This window comes from Peromyscus californicus, unplaced genomic scaffold, assembly GCF_007827085.1.
Source record: "Peromyscus californicus insignis strain IS unplaced genomic scaffold, ASM782708v3 Scaffold_3__1_contigs__length_106647218, whole genome shotgun sequence".
Taxonomy (NCBI): domain Eukaryota; kingdom Metazoa; phylum Chordata; class Mammalia; order Rodentia; family Cricetidae; genus Peromyscus; species Peromyscus californicus.
In genome coordinates this window covers 94007622-94027468 of record NW_026294551.1, presented here as the reverse complement: position 1 = coordinate 94027468, position 19847 = coordinate 94007622, and the positions used below count along the sequence as shown (strand labels likewise).

General features: G+C 56.5%; 1 protein-coding gene across 2 annotated transcripts; it reads left to right on the top strand.

The window, feature by feature from the left end:
- The first annotated feature begins 4 nt into the window (after positions 1-4).
- On the top strand, positions 5-19658 carry Caskin1 (CASK interacting protein 1). 2 transcript variants are annotated; one of them, XM_052759071.1, is made up of 20 exons: positions 5-290; positions 7208-7259; positions 7365-7462; positions 7657-7802; positions 7885-7980; positions 8091-8221; positions 9826-9934; positions 10028-10136; positions 10219-10313; positions 10461-10578; positions 11703-11804; positions 11897-11985; positions 12065-12149; positions 12234-12331; positions 13105-13215; positions 13306-13407; positions 14772-14910; positions 14993-17008; positions 17484-17898; positions 18080-19658. In XM_052759071.1, the coding sequence occupies exons 1-20, from the start codon at positions 197-199 to the stop codon at positions 18177-18179; spliced, it is 4305 nt and encodes a 1434-aa protein (XP_052615031.1). In that variant the 5' UTR covers positions 5-196; the 3' UTR covers positions 18180-19658. The 2 variants fall into 2 exon arrangements, with proteins under 2 accessions (XP_052615031.1, XP_052615032.1); XM_052759072.1 differs by lacking the exons at positions 13105-13215; positions 13306-13407 and having other exon boundaries at positions 6-290.
- The last annotated feature ends 189 nt before the right edge of the window (positions 19659-19847 follow it).

The following is a 19847-nucleotide window of genomic DNA, read 5'->3' as shown; positions in this document are numbered from 1 at the left end:
CCCCAGCCCCAGTCCGAGCCCGAACCCTCAGCCCGAGCCCGAACCCGAGCCCGAACCCGAACCCGCGGAGAGCTCTGGGCGGCGGGCGGCGCAGGCAGCGCGGTCTGGAAAGGATGCGATCGCAGACGCGGGGCCGCCGCTGCGTCTGAGCCGCCGAGAGCACCGAGCGCCGCGTCGCTGCGGGCCCGGCGGCGCCATGGGGAAGGAGCAGGAGCTGGTGCAGGCGGTGAAGGCGGAGGACGTGGGGACCGCGCAGAGGCTGCTGCAGAGGCCGCGGCCGGGGAAGGCCAGTGAGTGCGGGGGGCGCGCGGGGCGCGGGCGGGGCCCCCACCGCCTGGGTGCAGGGCGGGGAAGGGATGCTGTGGGTCTCCGGGGGTGGGGCGGGGCCAGGAGCGCCCAGACCCTTGGTCCGCGCCCCCCCTTTCTCGCCCCAGCTCTGGAGGAGGGGCGGCAACGGGCGCCGGACCGTCCGCCCAGCCCCCTGCGGGCACCTGCGGCACCCACGGTCCCCTGAGGCCGTTGGCGATCACATCCTCCCTCGGATCCCCTCCCTTCCCAGGCTGCGGGCTGATGATTTCTACTTGGGCTTTTAAGGGCGAGGCGGATTCCCCCCACCCCCAGACACACTGTGGAGAGAGGGAGGGGCCCTTCCAGTGAGGGGCGACCCAGAGGCTAACAATCTCCGTCAGACCTCTGCTCCCCACCCTATGTTTAATAACAGGCTTTGCAGGGAAAGGGGTGGGGGAGGACCACGCTGGGGGTGTGGCTGCCCAGGCATGGCCAGTGGGGGCCATTTACTGATGAGGGAGTGAGGCAGAGGCCCAAGGTCGCCCAGCCCTGGGGCAGGTTGGGCTTCATGCAGGAAGAGCCTGGGGGATAAGGACTGTAGGTTTCTACAGACCTTGGTCATTCCTGTCTTCTCTGCTGGGAAAGGGGGCCAAGGATCAGTAAAGGAGCTCCCACACCATCCCTGGCTTGTGCCCTAGGGGTCCAGAGAAGGATTGGGAGCTTGGAGCTTCAATTCTAGCTCGTAACTCTGCTCATCCTGGAGCCTCCCTAGGGGCCTCTGGAGATGGACCAATGGGTGTGTGGACTAGCCGAGTGTGCAGCTGCGCACGTATGACCGTGTCAGTGTGTCAGGGCACCTGGGCAGGCATGAGCTGGGCTCTGTAGGTCAACACATGGGACCTGTGGGCCTTCACTCCCTACCCACCACCAGAGACTGCATATAAGCTGGGGGAAGGGGAGTCCCATTTCTCCAGGGGGCTGCTGAGACATGGGACTGTCTGGAATGGCTCCTGTCTACTTTACTGTTGGTGAGAAGGACACTGGTGCCTCCAGGCCACACAGGCTGGCTGGGAAGCTCCACTCACTAGGGTTGGCATTAGGGCCTCAAGACTGAGTGGAGGAGCTTCTAGGGAGAGGCAGATGGAAGAGGGTAAGGCACAGCTTTCCACCTAGCGGCCCTGTGTCCTTGGTCTTACTGACTCTCTAGGCCTTAATGGCCTTATCTGTAGGATGGAATATCTGTGGTCCCTGCCACCCCACAGCATTGTGGAAACAGTAAGAAGGCACTGATGAAGAGGAGACACTTAGTTCAGTAAATGCTAATGGTGCTGGCTTTTTTCTGCTGCCAGTCAGTGGGAACCACAAATATGGGGCTCCTCTTCCCTTCCCTTTGGCTGTTGTGGGGAGGTAAGAGGTACCTGGGTCTCTACCTCTGCCTCTGACTGGTGTGGTCTCAGAGACAAGCAGAGGCACCTGTCTTGGCCCTTATGTCTGTACTCTCTGAGTCAGAGGGGCGGTGCAATAAATCAGACAGAGAAATCCCTCCATGAATTAGCTCGGTTGTCATGGCAACACTGGCCTGCTTTGGAGTAAGATGTATTTTGATTTAGCAAAGTACAGCTGGAGTTTGGGCCATGGGGTGGGGGGTGTCCATAAGTATCCTCGAGAGTGTGTTCCCCCACACACACCAGTCAGGCGTAGTGGCGCACGCCTTTAGTCCTAGTGATTGGGAGGCAGAGACACACAGATCTCTGTGAGTTCAAGGCCAGCCTGGTCTACATAGTGAGTTCTAGAGATGCTGTCTCAAAAAACAAAAACAAAACAAAAAAGAGTGTGTTCCCCAGCCCAGCCTAGAGGTTTTCCCACCGTCTTGCTCTTGAGTCTTTTTGGGTGCCCAGCTCTTCCCTCCAGCCCATGGCTCTGTTAGCCACCACCTCACCTCTAAGGGAACCTGCACATGTGTGCTCACTTAGCAGTTAGCCTTGAGAGAAGAAGAGACAACTTTGGAGGGCAGATGTTAGCAGGGGCTGCCCTGCTGCTGCTGGTAAGGGGTTCCTGTCTAGTTTTGTGGCCTAGCCTCCCTCCCCAAGGCAGGCTGAGGACACCCTGTAGGAATTCCCAGAACCTATCTCTCTTTCATCTTGGCCCACTAAGAATTCCCTTCTGGCATACACACCTTTAATCCTAGTGCTTTGGAGACCAAGTTAGGATCTCTGTGAGTTCTAGGCCACTCTGGTCTACATAGTGAGTTCCAGGCTAGCCAGGACAGCATAGTAAGATCTGTGTTTGTATCTGGCCTCAGGCTGGTCTCTGGAGAGCAGCTTGAATTCTGGGGTCACAAGAAACAGGGGCAAGGTTTGTGCACTATTTGTGTGTGTGTGTGTGTGTGTGTGTGTGTGTGTGTGTGTGTGTGTGTGGTCCTGGAGATAGAATCCAGAGCTTCATGAATGCTAAGTAAGCTCTCTATCAGGAAGCTGCATCCCATGCCTGTGTACTGTATTGATGCAGACCCCTATTAAAAAGTGAAAGGGGGCCAGGCTGTGGTGGCACACACCTCTTTAATCCCAACCCTGGGGGGCAGAGGCCGGCAGATCTCTGAGTTCGAGGCCAGCCTGGTCTACAGAGTCAGTTTCAGGACAGGCAGGGCTACACAGAGAAACCCTGTCTCGAAAACCAAACCAAACCAAGTGAAAGGGTCTCTCTCCTGAGGCCTTCATCTCGGCCACCACTTGCCCCCTCCTCAGTTCCCAGGCCACCAACCAGCTATCTTTTCCCCCTGATTCATTCTCAGAGCCTGTCCTGCTGTGGGATGGCCACCCCAGCCCTACCCCTTCTTCAGTACCTTCTGCAGGCACTGGGGATGCCCTGAGACCTCAAACTGCCCTCCAAGCACTTTACACTACTCCCCTCCCTAGGGGACTGTGGATTTGTGTCCTTGGAAAGGTGACCCTCCCCACATGGGGAGCAGTTCCTTTTTTTAAAAAAAATTAACTAATTTTCTTTTGAAACACTCTCACTGTGAAATCCTAGCTGGCTAGCTGGCTACATAGGCCAGGCTGGCCTTGAATTCATCTATCTACTTCTGCTTCCTAAGTGCTGGGATTAAAAGCATACACCACAGTGCCGGGCAGTGGTGGTGCTTGCCTTTAATCCCAGTACTCGGGAGGCAGAGGCAGGCGGATCTCTATGAGTTCGAGGCCAGCCTGGTCTACAGAGTGAGATCCAGGACAGGCACCAAAACTACACAGAGAAACCCTGTCTCAAAAAAAAAAAAAAAAAAAAAAAAAAACCGAGCCGGGCGGTGGTGGCGCACGCCTTTAATCCCAGCACTTGGGAGGCAGAGCCAGGTGGATCTCTGTGAGTTCGAGGCCAGCCTGGTCTCCAAAGCGAGTTCCAGGAAAGGCGCAAAGCTACACAGAGAAACCCTGTCTCGAAAAACCAAGAAAAAAAAAAAGCGTACACCACCGCTGCCTGTTGTTGTTGTTGTTTTAAAAAACAAGCATTTATTTATTTATTTATCTATCTATTTATTTATTTATTATTGGCGCTGACTTTTTTTTTTTTTTTTTTTTTTTTTTTTTTGGTTTTTCGAGATAGAGTTCTCTGTGTAGTTTTGGTGCCTGTCCCGGATCTCGCTCTGTAGACCAGGCTGGCCTGGCCTGGAGCTCACAGAGATCTGCCTGGCTCTGCCTTCCGAGTGCTGGGATTAAAGGCGTGTGCCACCACCGCCCGGTGACGGTCCCATTCTTGATGGAGCCCTCCCTCCTCTCTTGTGTCTTTTTCTGAGTCTTGACCTCTCTACCCCTTAGAACATTAGCTTCTGCTTGTCTGACCTCAGAGCAGCTTGCCTGGGGCTTCCACTCCCTAAACCTGACTGTGTAGCTGCCTGGAAGCCCCTTGGTGGAGGGAGAACAGGAATTTAGAAACCTTGGAGACCCTGAGACCTGACTGTATTACAGTTGAGAAGAACGGGGCAAAGTGTCTTGAGCATGGCTCTGGAGGGGATGCCATGGAACGGTGACATCAGTTCATAGCACGGGACTGTAGCAGACCCAGCGGTAGGTAGTTTTCAGGGCCTTGTGTAAGATGCTAATGTAGGACCCTTATCTGAAATCGAAGTATTCAAGTAGGGGACCTTTCTCAGTAACTTCACAGGTCACCTACCCATGAAGCTGACCCTAAAGATGGACAGAGGGCATGTAGGATGGAGATGGCATTGTTTAGCCACCAAAGCCATGAAGAAAACTGACGTGATACCCTGGGTGGTGAAGAGGTCTAGGGAGAAAACCACAACCAGGTCGGAAAGGGCAGCATTTTGGATGAGAGACCTTGAGAATAGGTTCCATCTGAACGAACTGAAGTGTGTGAAGGAGGGTGTGATGCAAAGGCCCTGTGGCCCTGGTGGCCTGTATGTTAGAGGACATCAAGGTGGCTGTGCAGCTGGAGCAGGATGATGAAAACAGAGGAATGGGAAGAGGTCCGAGCAAAAGCAAGGGCCAATCACGTGAGACATTGCAGCCTCAGCCTCCACCCCAGTGAAACAGCACTGAAGGGTTTCCAGGAGGTCTATGTTGTTGTTTCCCGCTGGTGGGGTTTTGCTTTGAGACAGGGTCTCACTATTTCACTGGACCAGGCTAGCCTTACAGAGCTCCATCTGCCCTTGCTTCCAAGCACTGGGATTAAAGGCCTGGACCACCATACCTGGCTCTTTTTTGTTTTTTTTTTTCCCGAGACACGTGTGTGCCTGCACGTGCCATGGCGCATGTGACGTAGGACAATTTGCATGAGTCCATTTTCACTCTCCACCAGGTGGGTTTCAAGGCTTGAATTCAAGTTGTTAGCCTTGCTGGCAAGCGCCTTTACCTGGTGAGCCACCTCAGGTGTGGCCCCACTCCCCAATGGATTTTTTTTTTTTTTTTTGAGACGGGACCTCATCTGCAACCCCAGGTGAGCTGGAGCTGGGAACCCTCCTGCCTTCACCTCCAAAGTGCTGCAATGGCAGGCACACGCACCACGTCTGACTGTGACTTGTGGTTTTCGGAAGTTTTGTTTTGCCTGCTTCCCTCCCTCCCTCCCTTTTTTTCTTTCTTGTTACAGCATCTTATGTAGCCCAGGTTAGCCTCAAACTTACTATGTAGTCGAGTCTGAACTCCTGATCCCCCTCCCTCTATCCCCTGAGTGCTGAGATTAAACGTGGATGCCGCTATGTCGGGGGGCTGTGACTTGCATCTGAACAGTCTCCGACTCACTTGTGCAGAGGAGAAACCAAGGGTCCGAGGAGTCAGGAGGACACCAATGGGAAGGCAGTGGCAGGGGTCCTGCCGGGAGCACCAGTCAGGCCCATGGTGATAACCATGGTAATGTTGAAAAGCATGGGACCTGGATGTGCTTTGAGTGCATCTTCAGGGAGAGTCAGGGGACTTGCCTGAGAACATGACTTGGGTCCATGAGAAAGACCCCCAGAGTTGAGTCTTTTTTATTTCTTACTTTTTGAGACAGGGTCTGTGACTCTGGCTGTACTGAAACTTTTTTTTTTCGAGACAGGGTTTCTCTGTGTAGTTTTTGGTGCCTGTCCTGGAACTCACTCTGTAGACCAGGCTGGCCCTGAACTCTCAGGGATTGGCCTGCCTCTGCCTCCCGAGTGCTGGGATTAAAGGCGTGTGTCACTACACCTGGCTACCAGGGCTGACCCTTGATGCCAAGGCTTGGTCTGGCTAACCACCGGGGAAGTGGCATACAGTTGATGAACTGGTGCCGCTAGTATCTGAGAATATGGGAACAACCAGAAGGTGGCAGCACCTTCACTCTAGCCAGGAGAGGCCCTGCGAGATGTGGGGTCTGTCCAGCTGCTGTTAGTGGGCCTAGTGTTCAAGAAATGCTCCAAGTCTCATCAGCTCAGGTGACAGGTGCCGTCTTTTCTAGCTCATAGACGAGACCAGTGGCCAAGGCCACAGGACTAGGAAGTGTCAGAACAAAGATTCAAATTTAGGTGCAGCTGGCTTCCCGGACTTCAGGGATTGTCAAGAGACCCACATGCTGTGCCCAGTGGCTGAAGCTGAGCCAATCCGAGCTAAGCCCTACAGCCAGCCCACTGTGACTCTACTCTCTTGGCTCCCCTGCCTTTGGGTCTCCGTCCGCCACCCCCACCCCTGGCCTGAGCCTGGACAAAGGGGCTTCTGTCCTTCTAGCCCCCCCTCACAGAGTGACTGACCCACAAATGGGTTATATAACCATGGCCCAGACAGGCAGGGGGTTGGCAAGAGTCCTGTGGACAAGGGCCCACTGGGATGGCTTTGGTGGGCTCTCTCTTCTGAAAGCTCTAGAGAAGGCCAGGGTGAGGGAGGCCACAGGATAAGAGAGACCCTCAGAAGGAGAGTGTGGACCCTGGTGCTCAAGTCCATCCGAACATTGCTTTTGTGGGCAAGGTGGCTATTGGCATGGGTCACCTGGAGGTCCTTGCCCACAAGCCAACCTCTCCTTCTCCCTCTCCCTGCAGGGTTGTAGGGCTTATCCACATGGCAGCCAGAGCTGGCAGCAGAGTGCTTGGAGATGTAGTCCTTTCCCCCAGAAATACCCCATTTCCGGGTGTTCCAGCCTCCTCAACCACCCCCGGCCCCATCTGGGTCCTTCTGAGAGACAGATGGGGCCGGCTCTCTCCCTCCCACCAATGACAGGTGCTGAGCCAGCGTCCCAAGGGAGGGGTGCATGTGCACATGTGTGTGCCCATGTGGGTGCATGGTCTGATCTGTCGTTCTCAGATGAGGACAGGTTGAGCACCTAGAGCTGAGTCCCTGCTTATCTGAATGCGTGACTATAGACTAAGACCTTGCTCCAACAGGCAGGCAGATCACTACCACCCTCCCCTGCTCTTAAGAGGGTCTGGACCACCTCTCCTCACTGGGTCTCTCTCTCTTTACAGAGCTTCTCGGCTCTACCAAGAAGATCAATGTCAATTTCCAGGACCCAGATGGGTGAGTTGTGAGCTTGGGCAGTAGCAGTGTGGACCCTGGGGTAGGTGGGCCCCAGGGAGGGCTGGGTGCTGCCTTCACTCCTAGATCTGTCCTTCACCTACCCAGCTTCTCAGCCCTGCACCATGCTGCCCTGAATGGCAACACGGAATTGATCTCTCTTCTGCTGGAGGCTCAGGCTGCTGTAGACATCAAGGACAACAAAGGCAAGCCTGGTCTGGGGGGCCTTGAAGCTGAGGGCAGGGGACAAAGTCAAGGGTGGAAGGAATCCTGGCAGCCTTCAGCCCAAGGCATCTGCCTGGGTTAAGACAGAACCTTAGAGATGGTGACATATCCTCTTTAGTGAGGGTTGGATTTAGGGGTCAGGACTTAGTTTCCAACAATCCATACCTGTCCCCAGGCATGCGGCCACTGCACTATGCAGCCTGGCAGGGCCGGAAGGAGCCCATGAAGCTGGTACTGAAGGCAGGCTCAGCAGTGAATGTCCCATCTGATGAGGGCCACATACCTCTGCATTTGGCCGCCCAGCATGGTCACTACGATGTGGTAAGGCCTCATGGGGAGTCTGTGTGGGCAGTCAGGCAGAGGGTTGGGTGACCCCAGGGATAACCAGACCCTTGTCCTGCAGTCAGAGATGCTATTGCAGCATCAGTCCAATCCTTGCATGGTAGACAACTCCGGAAAGACACCTCTGGACCTGGCCTGTGAATTTGGACGAGTAGGGGTAAGTTTCCCCCAGAGGTGGGTGGGGTGCCTCCTGCCTGTCCTTCTCACCTGTGGTGGGGCCAGGGGCAGCCCCAAGCCAGGACCACCTACCTCGATCCTTCCTTCAAGGTGGTCCAGCTGCTACTAAGTAGCAACATGTGTGCAGCCTTGCTGGAGCCCAGACCAGGGGACACGACTGACCCCAACGGCACCAGCCCCCTGCACCTGGCAGCCAAGAATGGCCACATCGACATCATCAGGTACAGCCAGGAACAGGAATGCAGCCAGCCTCAGACCTCCAGGCATGGTGGTATCCAGGGGCACAAGGCTCCTAGGAATTCCTGGCTTGGGAATAAGAAAGGAGCCCCCAGTATGGTGGCACAGGTCTGTTAGGCTCGTCACTTGAGGCAGGAGGATAGAGAGTTCAAAGCTAACCTTAGGCAACTTAGCAACATCCTGCCTGAAAATGAAAAATAAAGGCCTTGAGTCAGATGTGGTGGTACATATCTATAATCCCAGTACTGAGTGGGGGTGGAGCCAGGAAGATCAAGAGTTCAGGATCCTCCTCTGCTACATAATGAGTTTGATGCCAGCGTGGGCCACCTGAGGCCCTGTCCTTAAGGGGGGTGGTGTGCTGGTGAGATGGCTCGGTTAGTAGAGGGCTTGTCATGCAATCATGAGACTTGGGTTTTCCACGTAAAAACCAGACGTGGCAGCAGGTGCCTATGATCTCATTACTGGGGAGGTAGAGACAAGAGGGTCGGTCCCTGAGGCTTGCTGGTCAGCTAGTATTGCTGAACCAGAGAGCTCAGGTTTCTGTGAAAGATCTTGTCTCAAACAATAAGGGGGAGGGAAGCCGGGCGGTGGTGGCGCACGCCTTTAATCCCAGCACTCGGGAGGCAGAGCCAGGCGGATCTCTGTGAGTTCGAGGCCAGCCTGGGCTACCAAGTGAGTTCCAGGAAAGGCGCAAAGCTACACAGAGAAACCCTGTCTCGAAAAACAAAAAAAACAAAACAAAAAAAATAAAATAAGGGGGAAGGGATTAGAGAGATGGTTCAGCAGTTAAGAGAATTTGCTGCTCTTCCAGAGGACCCAATGTTGGGCAGCTTACAACCTCCTATAACTCCAGCTCCAGGGAATCACACTGCACTCATTCACACGCACACACTCACTCACTTGTACAGAGCCATTTGCAGACACATGTACACATACATATAAATTTAAAAAAAATAAAAAGGTGAAGGGTGATTGAAGACACCCAGCATCGACCTCTGACCTCTATACACATGTGCACATATGTGAATGTGCACTCACACACTTGTACATTACAAATGGACATGTATGGACACAAAAAATGGCTGGGATATAGCTCTGGTGGAGTGCTTCCTAGCATTCGTGAGGCCTTGGGTTCAATCCCTAGCACGCGCACACACACAACACACACAAGATACCTAAAGGGAGGCGCAGAGTTGTGGTCACCCGAGTGTGCCCAGATAAAGAAAAGACTGGGGTGGCTGGAGAAGATGCTTCTGTGCCTTCTCAGTCCTGGCTCTGACATGATCTTGCCACCTGCCGAAATCTCATAGACGCATTTAGCCTCCCAGTTTCCTCATCTATAAAGAGGGCCCCCCAACATTGCCTACCCTAGGATTGAACAAAACAATAGCTGTGAAAACTCAGCCATGGACAGGTCTTCTGCCAGTCGTCCGAAATAGCGGACATCATATCATGACACAAGGGCAGGGTGGCTTGTCATCCAGCCCCAGCAGACAGTCAGTTAGAGTCAAGGGCTGGTTTGAGGGTACCGAGGAGAAGGACTCTGGCTAAAAGGCCTTGCCTGCTCTCTCTGCCTTTGCGTTATTAGACTCCTTCTTCAGGCCGGCATCGACATTAACCGCCAGACCAAGTCTGGCACAGCCCTTCATGAGGCTGCACTCTGTGGGAAGACAGAAGTGGTTCGGCTGCTGCTGGATGTGAGTCTGGTGACCCAGGACACAGAGAGGAAGGTTGGGGACAAGTGGGGGCATGGGAACCTCTGACAAGGCCCTGGCCTTTGGTGTATGCAGAGTGGGATCAATGCCCAGGTGAGGAATACCTACAACCAGACAGCACTGGACATTGTACACCAGTTCACTACATCCCAGGCCGGCAAGGAGATCAAGCAACTGCTTCGAGGTGGGGCCTGGGTGGGACTGAGGGCCGGGCCGGGCTGGGGAGGGCGGCTCCCAGGACTGGGGTCTGTTCCCTGTATCTCCAGAGGCCTCAGCAGCTCTACAGGTCCGGGCCACCAAGGATTACTGTAACAATTATGACCTAACCAGTCTCAATGTGAAGGCTGGGGACATTATCACGGTGAGGACAGTTCCTGGGCGCTGTGGCAGGGATGGGAGGGACTCTGGCATGCTTTGAACATCCTCCTGCAGCAGTTGGGGGAGGGTACAGGGTAGCAGGCCTCACCTGCTGAGGTGTCTCCCTGAACACACCCATTTGTTTGGTCAGGTACTTGAACAGCATCCGGATGGCCGGTGGAAAGGCTGTATCCATGACAACCGGACAGGCAATGACAGGGTGGGCTACTTCCCATCCTCCCTGGGCGAGGCTATCGTCAAACGAGCAGGTAAGTCCTCCCCCTCTGGAGGGAGGCAATCAAGGGTCACTCAGCCCGAGTCTGGAGACCAGAAAGGAAGAAGTATACTCTAGGATGTTGGTGGCAGAGCCAGTTTGAGTTCTAGCCGTGGCCAGGACCAGCACCCAGTAACCCCTCGCCCTGGCCCACTCTCAGCAGGGTACCATGTGCATTCCTTCACTTGGCCCACCACGCCTTCCATAGTCCAATATTCTCTCTCTCTGTCTCTCTCTCATTTACTGGCTTTTCGAGACAAGGTTTCTCTGTGTATTCTCTGTGTAGCACTGACTGTCTTGCAATTAGCTCTGTAGACCAGGTTGGCCTCAAACTCAGAGATTCACTTGCCTCTGCCTCCTGAGTGCTGGGATTAAAGGTGTGTGCCACCAATTCTCAGGTGGCCACTAGACACACAGGGTCCCAGGCAGACAGTGGTCTTGTCCTTGGGAAGGAGCAAGAAACTTTGATGTTCACACAGGAAAAGAAACAACCACTTTCACAGAGAAAGTGAAGCAAGGCTTTCCTTAGTTAGGGAGGTCAGAGAAGCCTCTGAAGGGTGTAGAGGCCAGGTCATGAGCAACACCATCCTGGCAACATGAACCATATGTGCAGGGGCCGTGGGGCAGGATCTCAGCACCTAGTGGATAGGAGGCCAGCGTGGCAGAGCACGTGGGAGGGGTGCAGGAACAAGTGGAAAACCCCATTGTATGGTTTAGAGAGGCTGGAGGTAGGGTAGGGATGGGGCTGATTTATCTAGAGTGGCCATAGATGGGAATTAGCGGGTGGGGCAAGAGGGCCAGGTAGAAGGTGTGGTCACCCACATCTGGTTTGATTTGGCCTTAGGCCACTGGGTGGCTCCTTACTTGTCCCCTAGCACAGAGAAAGTCAACATTCCAGTGATCTTCAGCCCCTTTGCCGATAGGGCCGTAAGGGTAGTGGTAGGACACCTGACCCCAAACCTCTGCCACTCTGACCTGGTCTCAGACATTCAGGGTCTCTCGGGTTACTGGAGACAGCAAGGTGGAAGGTGGTATAGAGTAGCCTCTACGCTGCTTCCTCTCCGTGTACGGCTGTGCCTGGGCTGCCCAGGGTTCAGGAAGGCTGTGTTTGGCCTACAGGTTCCCGAACAGGCAGCGAGCCAAGCCCACCCCAGGGAGGTGGCTCCTTGGGGTCCTCTGCACCCCCGGAGGAGATCTGGGTGCTGAGGAAGCCTTTTGCAGGTAGGCCAGGGGCCTCCAGAGCACTGGGGCAGTAGTTTTGCTGCTGGGTACCACTGTGGGGCCAGCATACTTCATGGTCCCTGTCCTGGCAGGTGGAGACCGCAGTGGCAGCTTGAGCAATGTGGCTGGGGGCAGAAGCAGTGGGGGCCATGCCCTGCATGCAAGCTCCGAAGGCGTTAAGGTGAGTGAGCAGGGAGGGCTGGTCAGGTTGGGGAGGTCAGACCTGGAGCAGTGATAGCAAGTGGCCTTTTGGGTTCCAGCTCCTGGCAACAGTGCTTTCCCAGAAGTCGGTCTCTGATTCCAGCCCAGGAGACAGCCCCGTCAAGCCTCCAGAGGGCTCTGCAGGTAAGAGCAAGGATCAGCTTTGCTGGCCTGGCAGGCAGGTGGCTCTTATATAGCCCTTTCTCTGCCACTTTCTCTCATCACCAGGTGCTGCCCGGTCCCAGCCTCCAGCAGCCCATGCTGGGCAGGTGTACGGGGAGCAGCCACCCAAGAAGTTGGAATCTGCCTCGGCCTCAGAGGGCAAGGTACAGGGCCTGGTCAGCTCCAGGCCTGGACTTGGGAGGGATGGGGTTAACAGTCTGACAGGCATACTTGGCCACAGCAGCTACTGCAGGCCTTGACAGACCAGACTCTGTCCTTCTGTCTGTCTGTGTCCTATGTACACGCACACACGAGTGTACAGGTGTTGTCTATTGTGTAGGCTGTGAGCTAGTGTGTGCACATTTGTAGACGTATGTAGGGTGTTGTGTGGATGTGGCACGGTCAACTATGAGCTGGGCATACATGTGTGTGGTTGCATAGATGGAAGGGGATGGGTGTGAGGCACACAAATGTGTATGTGGGTGCAGTGGGTCATGTGTGTATGCACCTGTGTGGCTGGGAGGCATGATCTGATGGCTGAATCCCACACAGCAGAGGAGGCGAGGGACTTCTGACTAGGGCACAGAGCCCACCTTCCAGGGAGCAGTCCTACCTGAAGCCCTCCCCCCAGAGTCCCCTCCTATGGGGCCACATCTGCATCTCTAAGGTGGTATGGGTATCATTGGTACAGACATGGGGTGGGGGGAGGCCACGGCGCAGACTCAGCAGGACCTTCCTGGTGGAGCTTCCAGAAGAAGGCTGGAGGGCTGCAGACGCTGTATCCAGGAGGACAGACTTGGAATGCTGGTGCAATGGACACAGCGGCGGCGGCGGACCCAGCACTCTGGCCGTGAACCAAGCAGAGAAGGCGGCACAGTGGAGGTTGGGGCGCAGCCCAGCAGTGGACAGGCTGCAGTTGGTGCCTTGTGTCTTGCAGAATGCTGAGGCGGTCAATCAGTGGCTTGCCACATTCCAGCTACAGCTCTATGCCCCCAACTTCACCAGTGCTGGCTATGACCTGCCCACCATCAGCCGTATGACCCCCGAGGTGAGCCGCAGTGGGCTGGTGGCCAGCTGCTTCCCTTCCAAAAGGCAGATCCCTTCTACTTGCCAGTTAATGGGCCTCCTCTTTGCCTAGGACCTCACAGCCATTGGTGTTACCAAGCCAGGCCACCGTAAGAAGATCACAGCCGAGATCAGCGGCCTGAACATTCCTGACTGGCTGCCTGAACACAAACCTGTAAGGCTCCTTGCGCCCTGGTGGCTGAGCCAGGACCAGCAGGCAGATGGACAGACAGACAGGCTGCCTCCCTGGCTACAGCCCTCATCTGCCTTCTGGGGTCCTAGGAAGTGGAGTTGAGTATGGAGCCAGGCCTGGTGGTACAGGGACTCAGTACTCAGAGAGGCTGAGGCAGGAGGATCATGAACTTAAGGCCTGCCTGGGCTACAGAGGCGGCCAGTTAGCAGGGAGATATTTGGACAGCCTGTTTGTCCATTACGGGGCCCAACTCCCTAGACAGGCTCATGGCTAAGACTCTAGGGGGCGGGAGGGGAACCTGGAGCCAGGAGGGTATGCCTTCTCTACTCATGGCCAGCACCCCATCGCACTGCCTTTTACTCATGTGGACTGCAGATGGGCTGGTGTCGGACATGCTTGCCACACACATGCACAGGGGTCCCACTGCACGTGCTGGCCTGTGCTAGTGGCTGACAACCCTCTGGTGGCTTCTGCACCCAGTGGCCTTTGCTCTTATTATGAGGAGATGCCGATATATGGGCTTCGGGGCTGAAACTGGCCCTCTGGGTTGCACACTAGCTCTGTTCTCCCATCCATCCATGAGAGAGGTGTTGCTGGCTACCCAAACCCTGCCCTCCCCAGGGCCCTGGTTCTGTTGGCAAGCAGGGCTGCATTCATCTGCCCCACCTCGACACCCAGACAGCAGCACATCTGGGTCTCATGGACCTCGCCTCACTCTGTTACCTGCATGACTGAAGGTGCTGAGTGTGGGTTCGAGAGTGGCATCAGCTGGGAGCTTGGGACGACTGGGCCGTTCTGGGTGGACACCAGGTGTTTGCACATTCCTAGTATGGCTGTGTGGCGAATGTGTAACGAGTGCGTGATCATGCATCTGCTGCGGGTGGGGAAACATTGTGAGGGTGATCGAGAGAGGTGCCTGTGTTTTGTATAGCTGGAAGCAGCATGCAGGGTGTGCAGTGTGTGTACATGCATCTTATGTGGCATTGTGTGTGTGTGTCTGTGTCTGGCGTATGGGTGCGTCTCTTCAGGACACTGCCTGTGGCCACCTGATGAGGCAAGGAAGCACTTTCTTACACCTGAAACTGTGTCCAGATGATAGGTATCCCAAGTGTGTTTGCATGTGTTAACCTGTGTGTATCCTAGTGTACAGATGGCATGTTGAGGAGCTGGCCTGCAGTTCCCACCAAGGCTGTGCCTAGGCTGTCTGCAATACTGACATTTCAGGCCTGTCTGTTTGTCCTTCTGTCTGTCTGTGCCCCACAGGCCCATCTTCTAATAGTCCCAAGTAGGTGGTCGTGGTGTGAGCAGCCGGCTCGGACTGCCCCTCTCTGTCCCCCTCTCCATAGGCTAACCTGGCTGTGTGGCTGTCCATGATCGGTCTGGCCCAGTATTACAAGGTGCTGGTGGACAACGGCTATGAGAACATTGATTTCATCACTGACATCACTTGGGAGGATCTGCAGGAGATTGGCATCACCAAGCTGGGTAAGGTTCCAGCCTGCCCCTCCCTATTTGCCTGTGCCTACAGGTCCTCCTGACCAGCCCCTTCCCCCACCCCCCAACTCAGGACACCAAAAGAAACTGATGCTGGCTGTGAGGAAACTGGCGGAGCTGCAGAAGGCAGAATACTCCAAGTATGAGGGGGGACCCCTGCGCCGAAAGGCACCCCAGTCACTTGAAATGATGGTTATTGAGTCACCTCCCCCATCTGAGCCTGCGGCTGCCGCAGATTGCCAGTCTCCTAAGATGACCACCTTCCAGGACAGTGAACTCAGCGGGGAGCTGCAGGCTGCGCTCTCTGGCCCAGCGGAAGCAGGTGCAGCCGCTGCTGAGAAGGCCTCCAACCACCTGCCACCCACTCCAAGGGCCACCTTGCGACAGGAGTCCGGCCTGGGTGGACGGGCTCGGCACATGAGCAGCTCTCAGGAGCTGTTGGGTGATGGGCCCCAAGGACCTGGCAGCCCTATGTCTCGAAGTCAGGAATACCTGCTGGATGAGGGGCCGGCCCCTGGCACCCCACCCAAGGAGGTTCGGGCTGGCCGCCACAGCCACAGTGTCAAGAGGGCCAGTGTGCCCCCAGTGCCGGGCAAGCCTCGGCAGGTCCTTCCATCAGGTGCCAGCCACTTCACACCCCCACAGACACCCACCAAAGCTCAGCCAGGTTCCCCTCAGGCTCTTGGAGGACCTCATGGTCCAGCCACAGCCAAGGTGAAGCCCACCCCACAGCTGCTGCCACCGACAGACCGACCCATGTCACCCCGTTCCCTGCCTCAGTCACCCACGCACCGTGGCTTTGCCTATGTGCTGCCCCAGCCAGTTGAGGGCGAGGCGGGGCCAGCTGCTCCAGGACCTGCACTCCCAGCGGCACCAGCGGCTCCAGCAGCCGTGCCCACACTATGCCTGCCCCCAGACGCTGATGTGGAGCCTGGGCGGCCCAAGAAACGTGCCCACAGCCTGAATCGCTATGCAGCGTCTGACAGTGAGCCGGAGCGGGATGAGCTGCTGGTGCCTGCTGCTGCCGGACCCTACGCCACAGTCCAGCGGCGTGTGGGTCGGAGCCATTCGGTGAGGGCTCCCGCCGGCACCGACAAGAATGTTAACCGCAGTCAGTCCTTTGCTGTGCGGCCGCGTAAGAAGGGGCCCCCACCACCTCCACCCAAGCGCTCCAGCTCAGCCATGGCCAGTGCCAACCTAGCTGATGAGCCGGCTCCAGATGCTGAGACGGACGATGGCCGGCTGGGGGTCCGGGCACAGCGCCGGCGGGCCAGTGATCTGACTGGCAGTGTGGACACAGGCAGTGCTGGAAGTGTGAAGAGCATTGCAGCCATGTTGGAGCTGTCTTCCATTGGGGGCGGGGGGCGGGCTATCCGCAGGCCCCCTGAAGGCCACCCCACACCGCGTCCTGCCAGTCCAGAACCGGGTCGGGTAGCTACTGTGTTAGCCTCCGTGAAGCACAAAGAGGCCATTGGGCCTGATGGTGAAGTGGTGAACCGGCGCCGTACACTCAGTGGCCCGGTCACTGGACTTTTGGCCACTGCTCGCCGGGGACCTGGGGAACCAGCAGAGCAGAGTCATTTTATGGAGGATGGCACAGCCCGGCAACGGCCTCGAGGTCCCGCCAAGGGGGAGGCAAGTGTGGAGGGCCCTCCCCTTGCCCGGGTAGAGGCCAGTGCCACACTCAAGAGGCGCATCCGGGCCAAGCAGAGCCAGCAAGAGAATGTCAAGTTCATACTGACCGAGTCTGACACCGTCAAGCGCAGGCCTAAGGCGAAAGAGCGCGACACCGGGCCTGAGCCACCCCCACCGCTGTCTGTGTATCAGAATGGCACAGCCACCGTTCGCCGACGGCCGGCCTCCGAACAGGCTGGACCCCCAGAGCTGCCCCCCCCTCCTCCACCTGCTGAGCCCCCACCTGCTGACCTGACGCAGCTGCCTCCACTGCCCCTGCCTGATGGCAATGCCCGGAAGCCCGTGAAGCCACCTGTCTCTCCCAAGCCCATCCTGGCTCAGCCTGTGACCAAGATCCAGGGCTCCCCTACACCTGCCTCTAAGAAGGTGCCACTGCCAGGCCCTGGCAGCCCAGGTAAGTACAGAAAGCCAGCTAAGAAAGAACACAGGGTCTCAGGACAGGCCCCTTGCCTGCTACCCTATTTCATAGTCTGGTTTTCCTTTTTGGGTTTGATGAAGCCCAGGTGGTGTGGGATACATACGACTATCTACAGATCTTATCTGTCCACTGTGGGACAGCCCTGCCACCCTGTAGTGGACATGCCTCTTGTTCAGTGAAGGAGGTGCAGAAGATCAAGACTAGTGGTACACATACAGGAGAGGATAGGTTTCCAGAGAGGCCATCAGTGCAAGGGTGCTGAGACAACCATTTGGCTGCATACATCAGGCCGCATCTGGAGGAGCTTAGGAAACAGTGACACATTTTGCAGTGAAATTGCATACCCTAGCGGCTGCAGCGAGAATAGGGCCGACTACAGCATCTCTCCTGCTCGATGGAGGGAACACAGGGTTGTTATTCCCGGGTACCAGCGTTGTCCTCTTCCATGCAGAAGTAAAGCGCGCTCACGGCACGCCACCGCCTGTGTCACCCAAGCCTCCGCCGCCACCCACAGCACCCAAGCCAGCCAAGGCTGTGGCGGGACTACAGTCCAGCAGCGCCACCACCTCGCCTGTGCCCTCGCCGGCACGCCAGCCGCCAGCAGCCCTTGTCAAGCCGGCTAGCTCACCGCCCTCGCAGAGCGCCAGTCCCGCCAAGCCCCCTTCCCCAGGGGCACCCGCGCTGCACGTACCCGCCAAGCCCCCTCGCGCTGCCGCTTCAGTGGCCTCCGGACCCCCAGTAGCTCCAGACTGTGCTTCGCCCGGGGACAGCGCTCGGCAGAAGCTGGAGGAGACTAGTGCGTGTTTGGCTGCAGCGTTGCAGGCCGTGGAGGAGAAGATCCGGCAGGAGGATGGGCAAGGCCCTCGGTAGGTACCTCGGGCCTGGGGTGGGGAGTTCTGGTCCAGCACAGGGCGTGGCTCTTGGGTGGACTGGTAGGGATAGGCGGAGCCATCCAGCCGGGTTTAAGAGTGGGTTGCTGTGGAGCCACCAAGCCTTGAGTAAGGGGACCTGTGCTGCCCCACCCTACTGATGCATGCCCACCCTTAGCCCCTCCTCCATCGAGGAGAAGAGCACTGGCAGCATCCTGGAGGACATCGGCAGCATGTTCGACGACCTGGCCGACCAGCTGGACGCCATGCTGGAGTGAGGCGGCCACCCATATGGGCCCACCGTACTCCCAGCTCTGGCCCGCACTTTGACCTTTACCTCAGGATGGGCACCTCGGAGTGGTGGGCGGGGGCCGAGTGGGCGGGGCATGCCCAGCTCTGCACAAGCACAACTCCCACTCCTGGCCCAGGCTGGTTGTCAGCCCCCCGGCACGGGGGTGGGCGACGCTCCAAGGGCTCTGGGCAGATGTGCTGCCCGCTGGTGCCCATCCTTGTCTGCTGCCCCCTGTGCGACAACTGCTGGGCCCTACCCTTGCAGGCTTGCTCTGCTTGTGGAGGGCTGTTCCTCCCTTGCCCTAGGCAGACTGAGCACCAAGGGAAGAGGAGGGGGGCGGCCACTGTGGCCCTCTCCCCAATCTGTGGCAGAGCACAGGCCTATGCCCAGCACAGAACTGCCCATTGGGGAACCTCTGCCAGCCGCTCTGGCACAGCACAAGGGACAGGGGGCCAAGGTTGGGCTCGCCCCACTGCACCCCAGAATATAAGCTATCAAGAGTATTAATTTATCGGGAATGAGCTGAGGCAGATTTCCCCAGAGAAACAAAAAGATAACTTTAACAAATATATATTTAAAGAGAAGAAATATTATTGATTCTATAGAAACCATTTACCAACAGAAAGGACACAAGTCCAGCTTGAAGCTAAAGCCGTCAGGCTGAGGCCACCTGTCTGCCCTACTCTTTCATCTAGGAATGGCCTTGTCCTTGGTCCCGAGCACACACCCCGGGGGCACAGTCTGGAGGAGTGGTTCTGCCCAGGGCCTCTCCTCCACTCTTCTAGCTTCTGAGAGTCTGAAGAACTTGAAGGATGTGCCTTGCTCTCTCCTGTTCCTCTCCATGCCCCATAGACCTCGGGGAGGGCTTCTTCCTTCTGGGTGTGGCCATGCCCTTGGGGTGCCAGTGTGAGGGTGCACCCCGTGTGAACCCTGTGTGAACGTGGGCATGAGTGCAAGGGCATGCATGCCACACTATGGGCAGATGTGTGTTCAAGGTTGTGTGTGCCCCCGCCTCCCACAAGGCAGCCTTGTACAGGCAGCCAACCTGCCCATCTTGAATTCCCATGGACAGTTTTGCTCATGGTCTGAGGCTGTGTTGTGTAGTACTTCTCACCCTTTTCCTCCCTACAAAAAATACTGACTGGTCTCCTCTTTCGTGTTTGCTGATCCACAAGTGTTGGGCATAACATTGACATTTCTTTAAAAAACAAAAAAAAAAAAAAAAAAAACAAAAAAAAAATAACTTGCCAAAACCATAATTGTGGTGTAGGCTGGTGGAGGGGGCCAACTAAGGTAGTGTGGACATGGGCCTTCAACTGTCATTCCTGGCGCTTCCTTGTCAGTGAACATGCTGGCCACTCAGCAGCCTCCTCTGTACAGGTGGCCCGGGCTAGGGCTCTAGGAAGTGGGGAGGGGGTCTGGACAGAGAGCTGCTGTCAGCCGTCAATAAACAGCAGAAATCAGAGCTGCCTGGCTCACTCTTTGGGGGCGTGTGTGGTGGGGACAGCGAAGCCCAGAGACTGGAGGCTGGGGGCCAAGGATGACAACCGCCTCCTGCAGGGAAGCAAAGTCCAACCTTCCTCCCGCCCATCTCGTGCCTGGGCACACCCAGCTGCTTCAGCCCTGTGAATCATGGTCCCAGAAGCTATCTCCA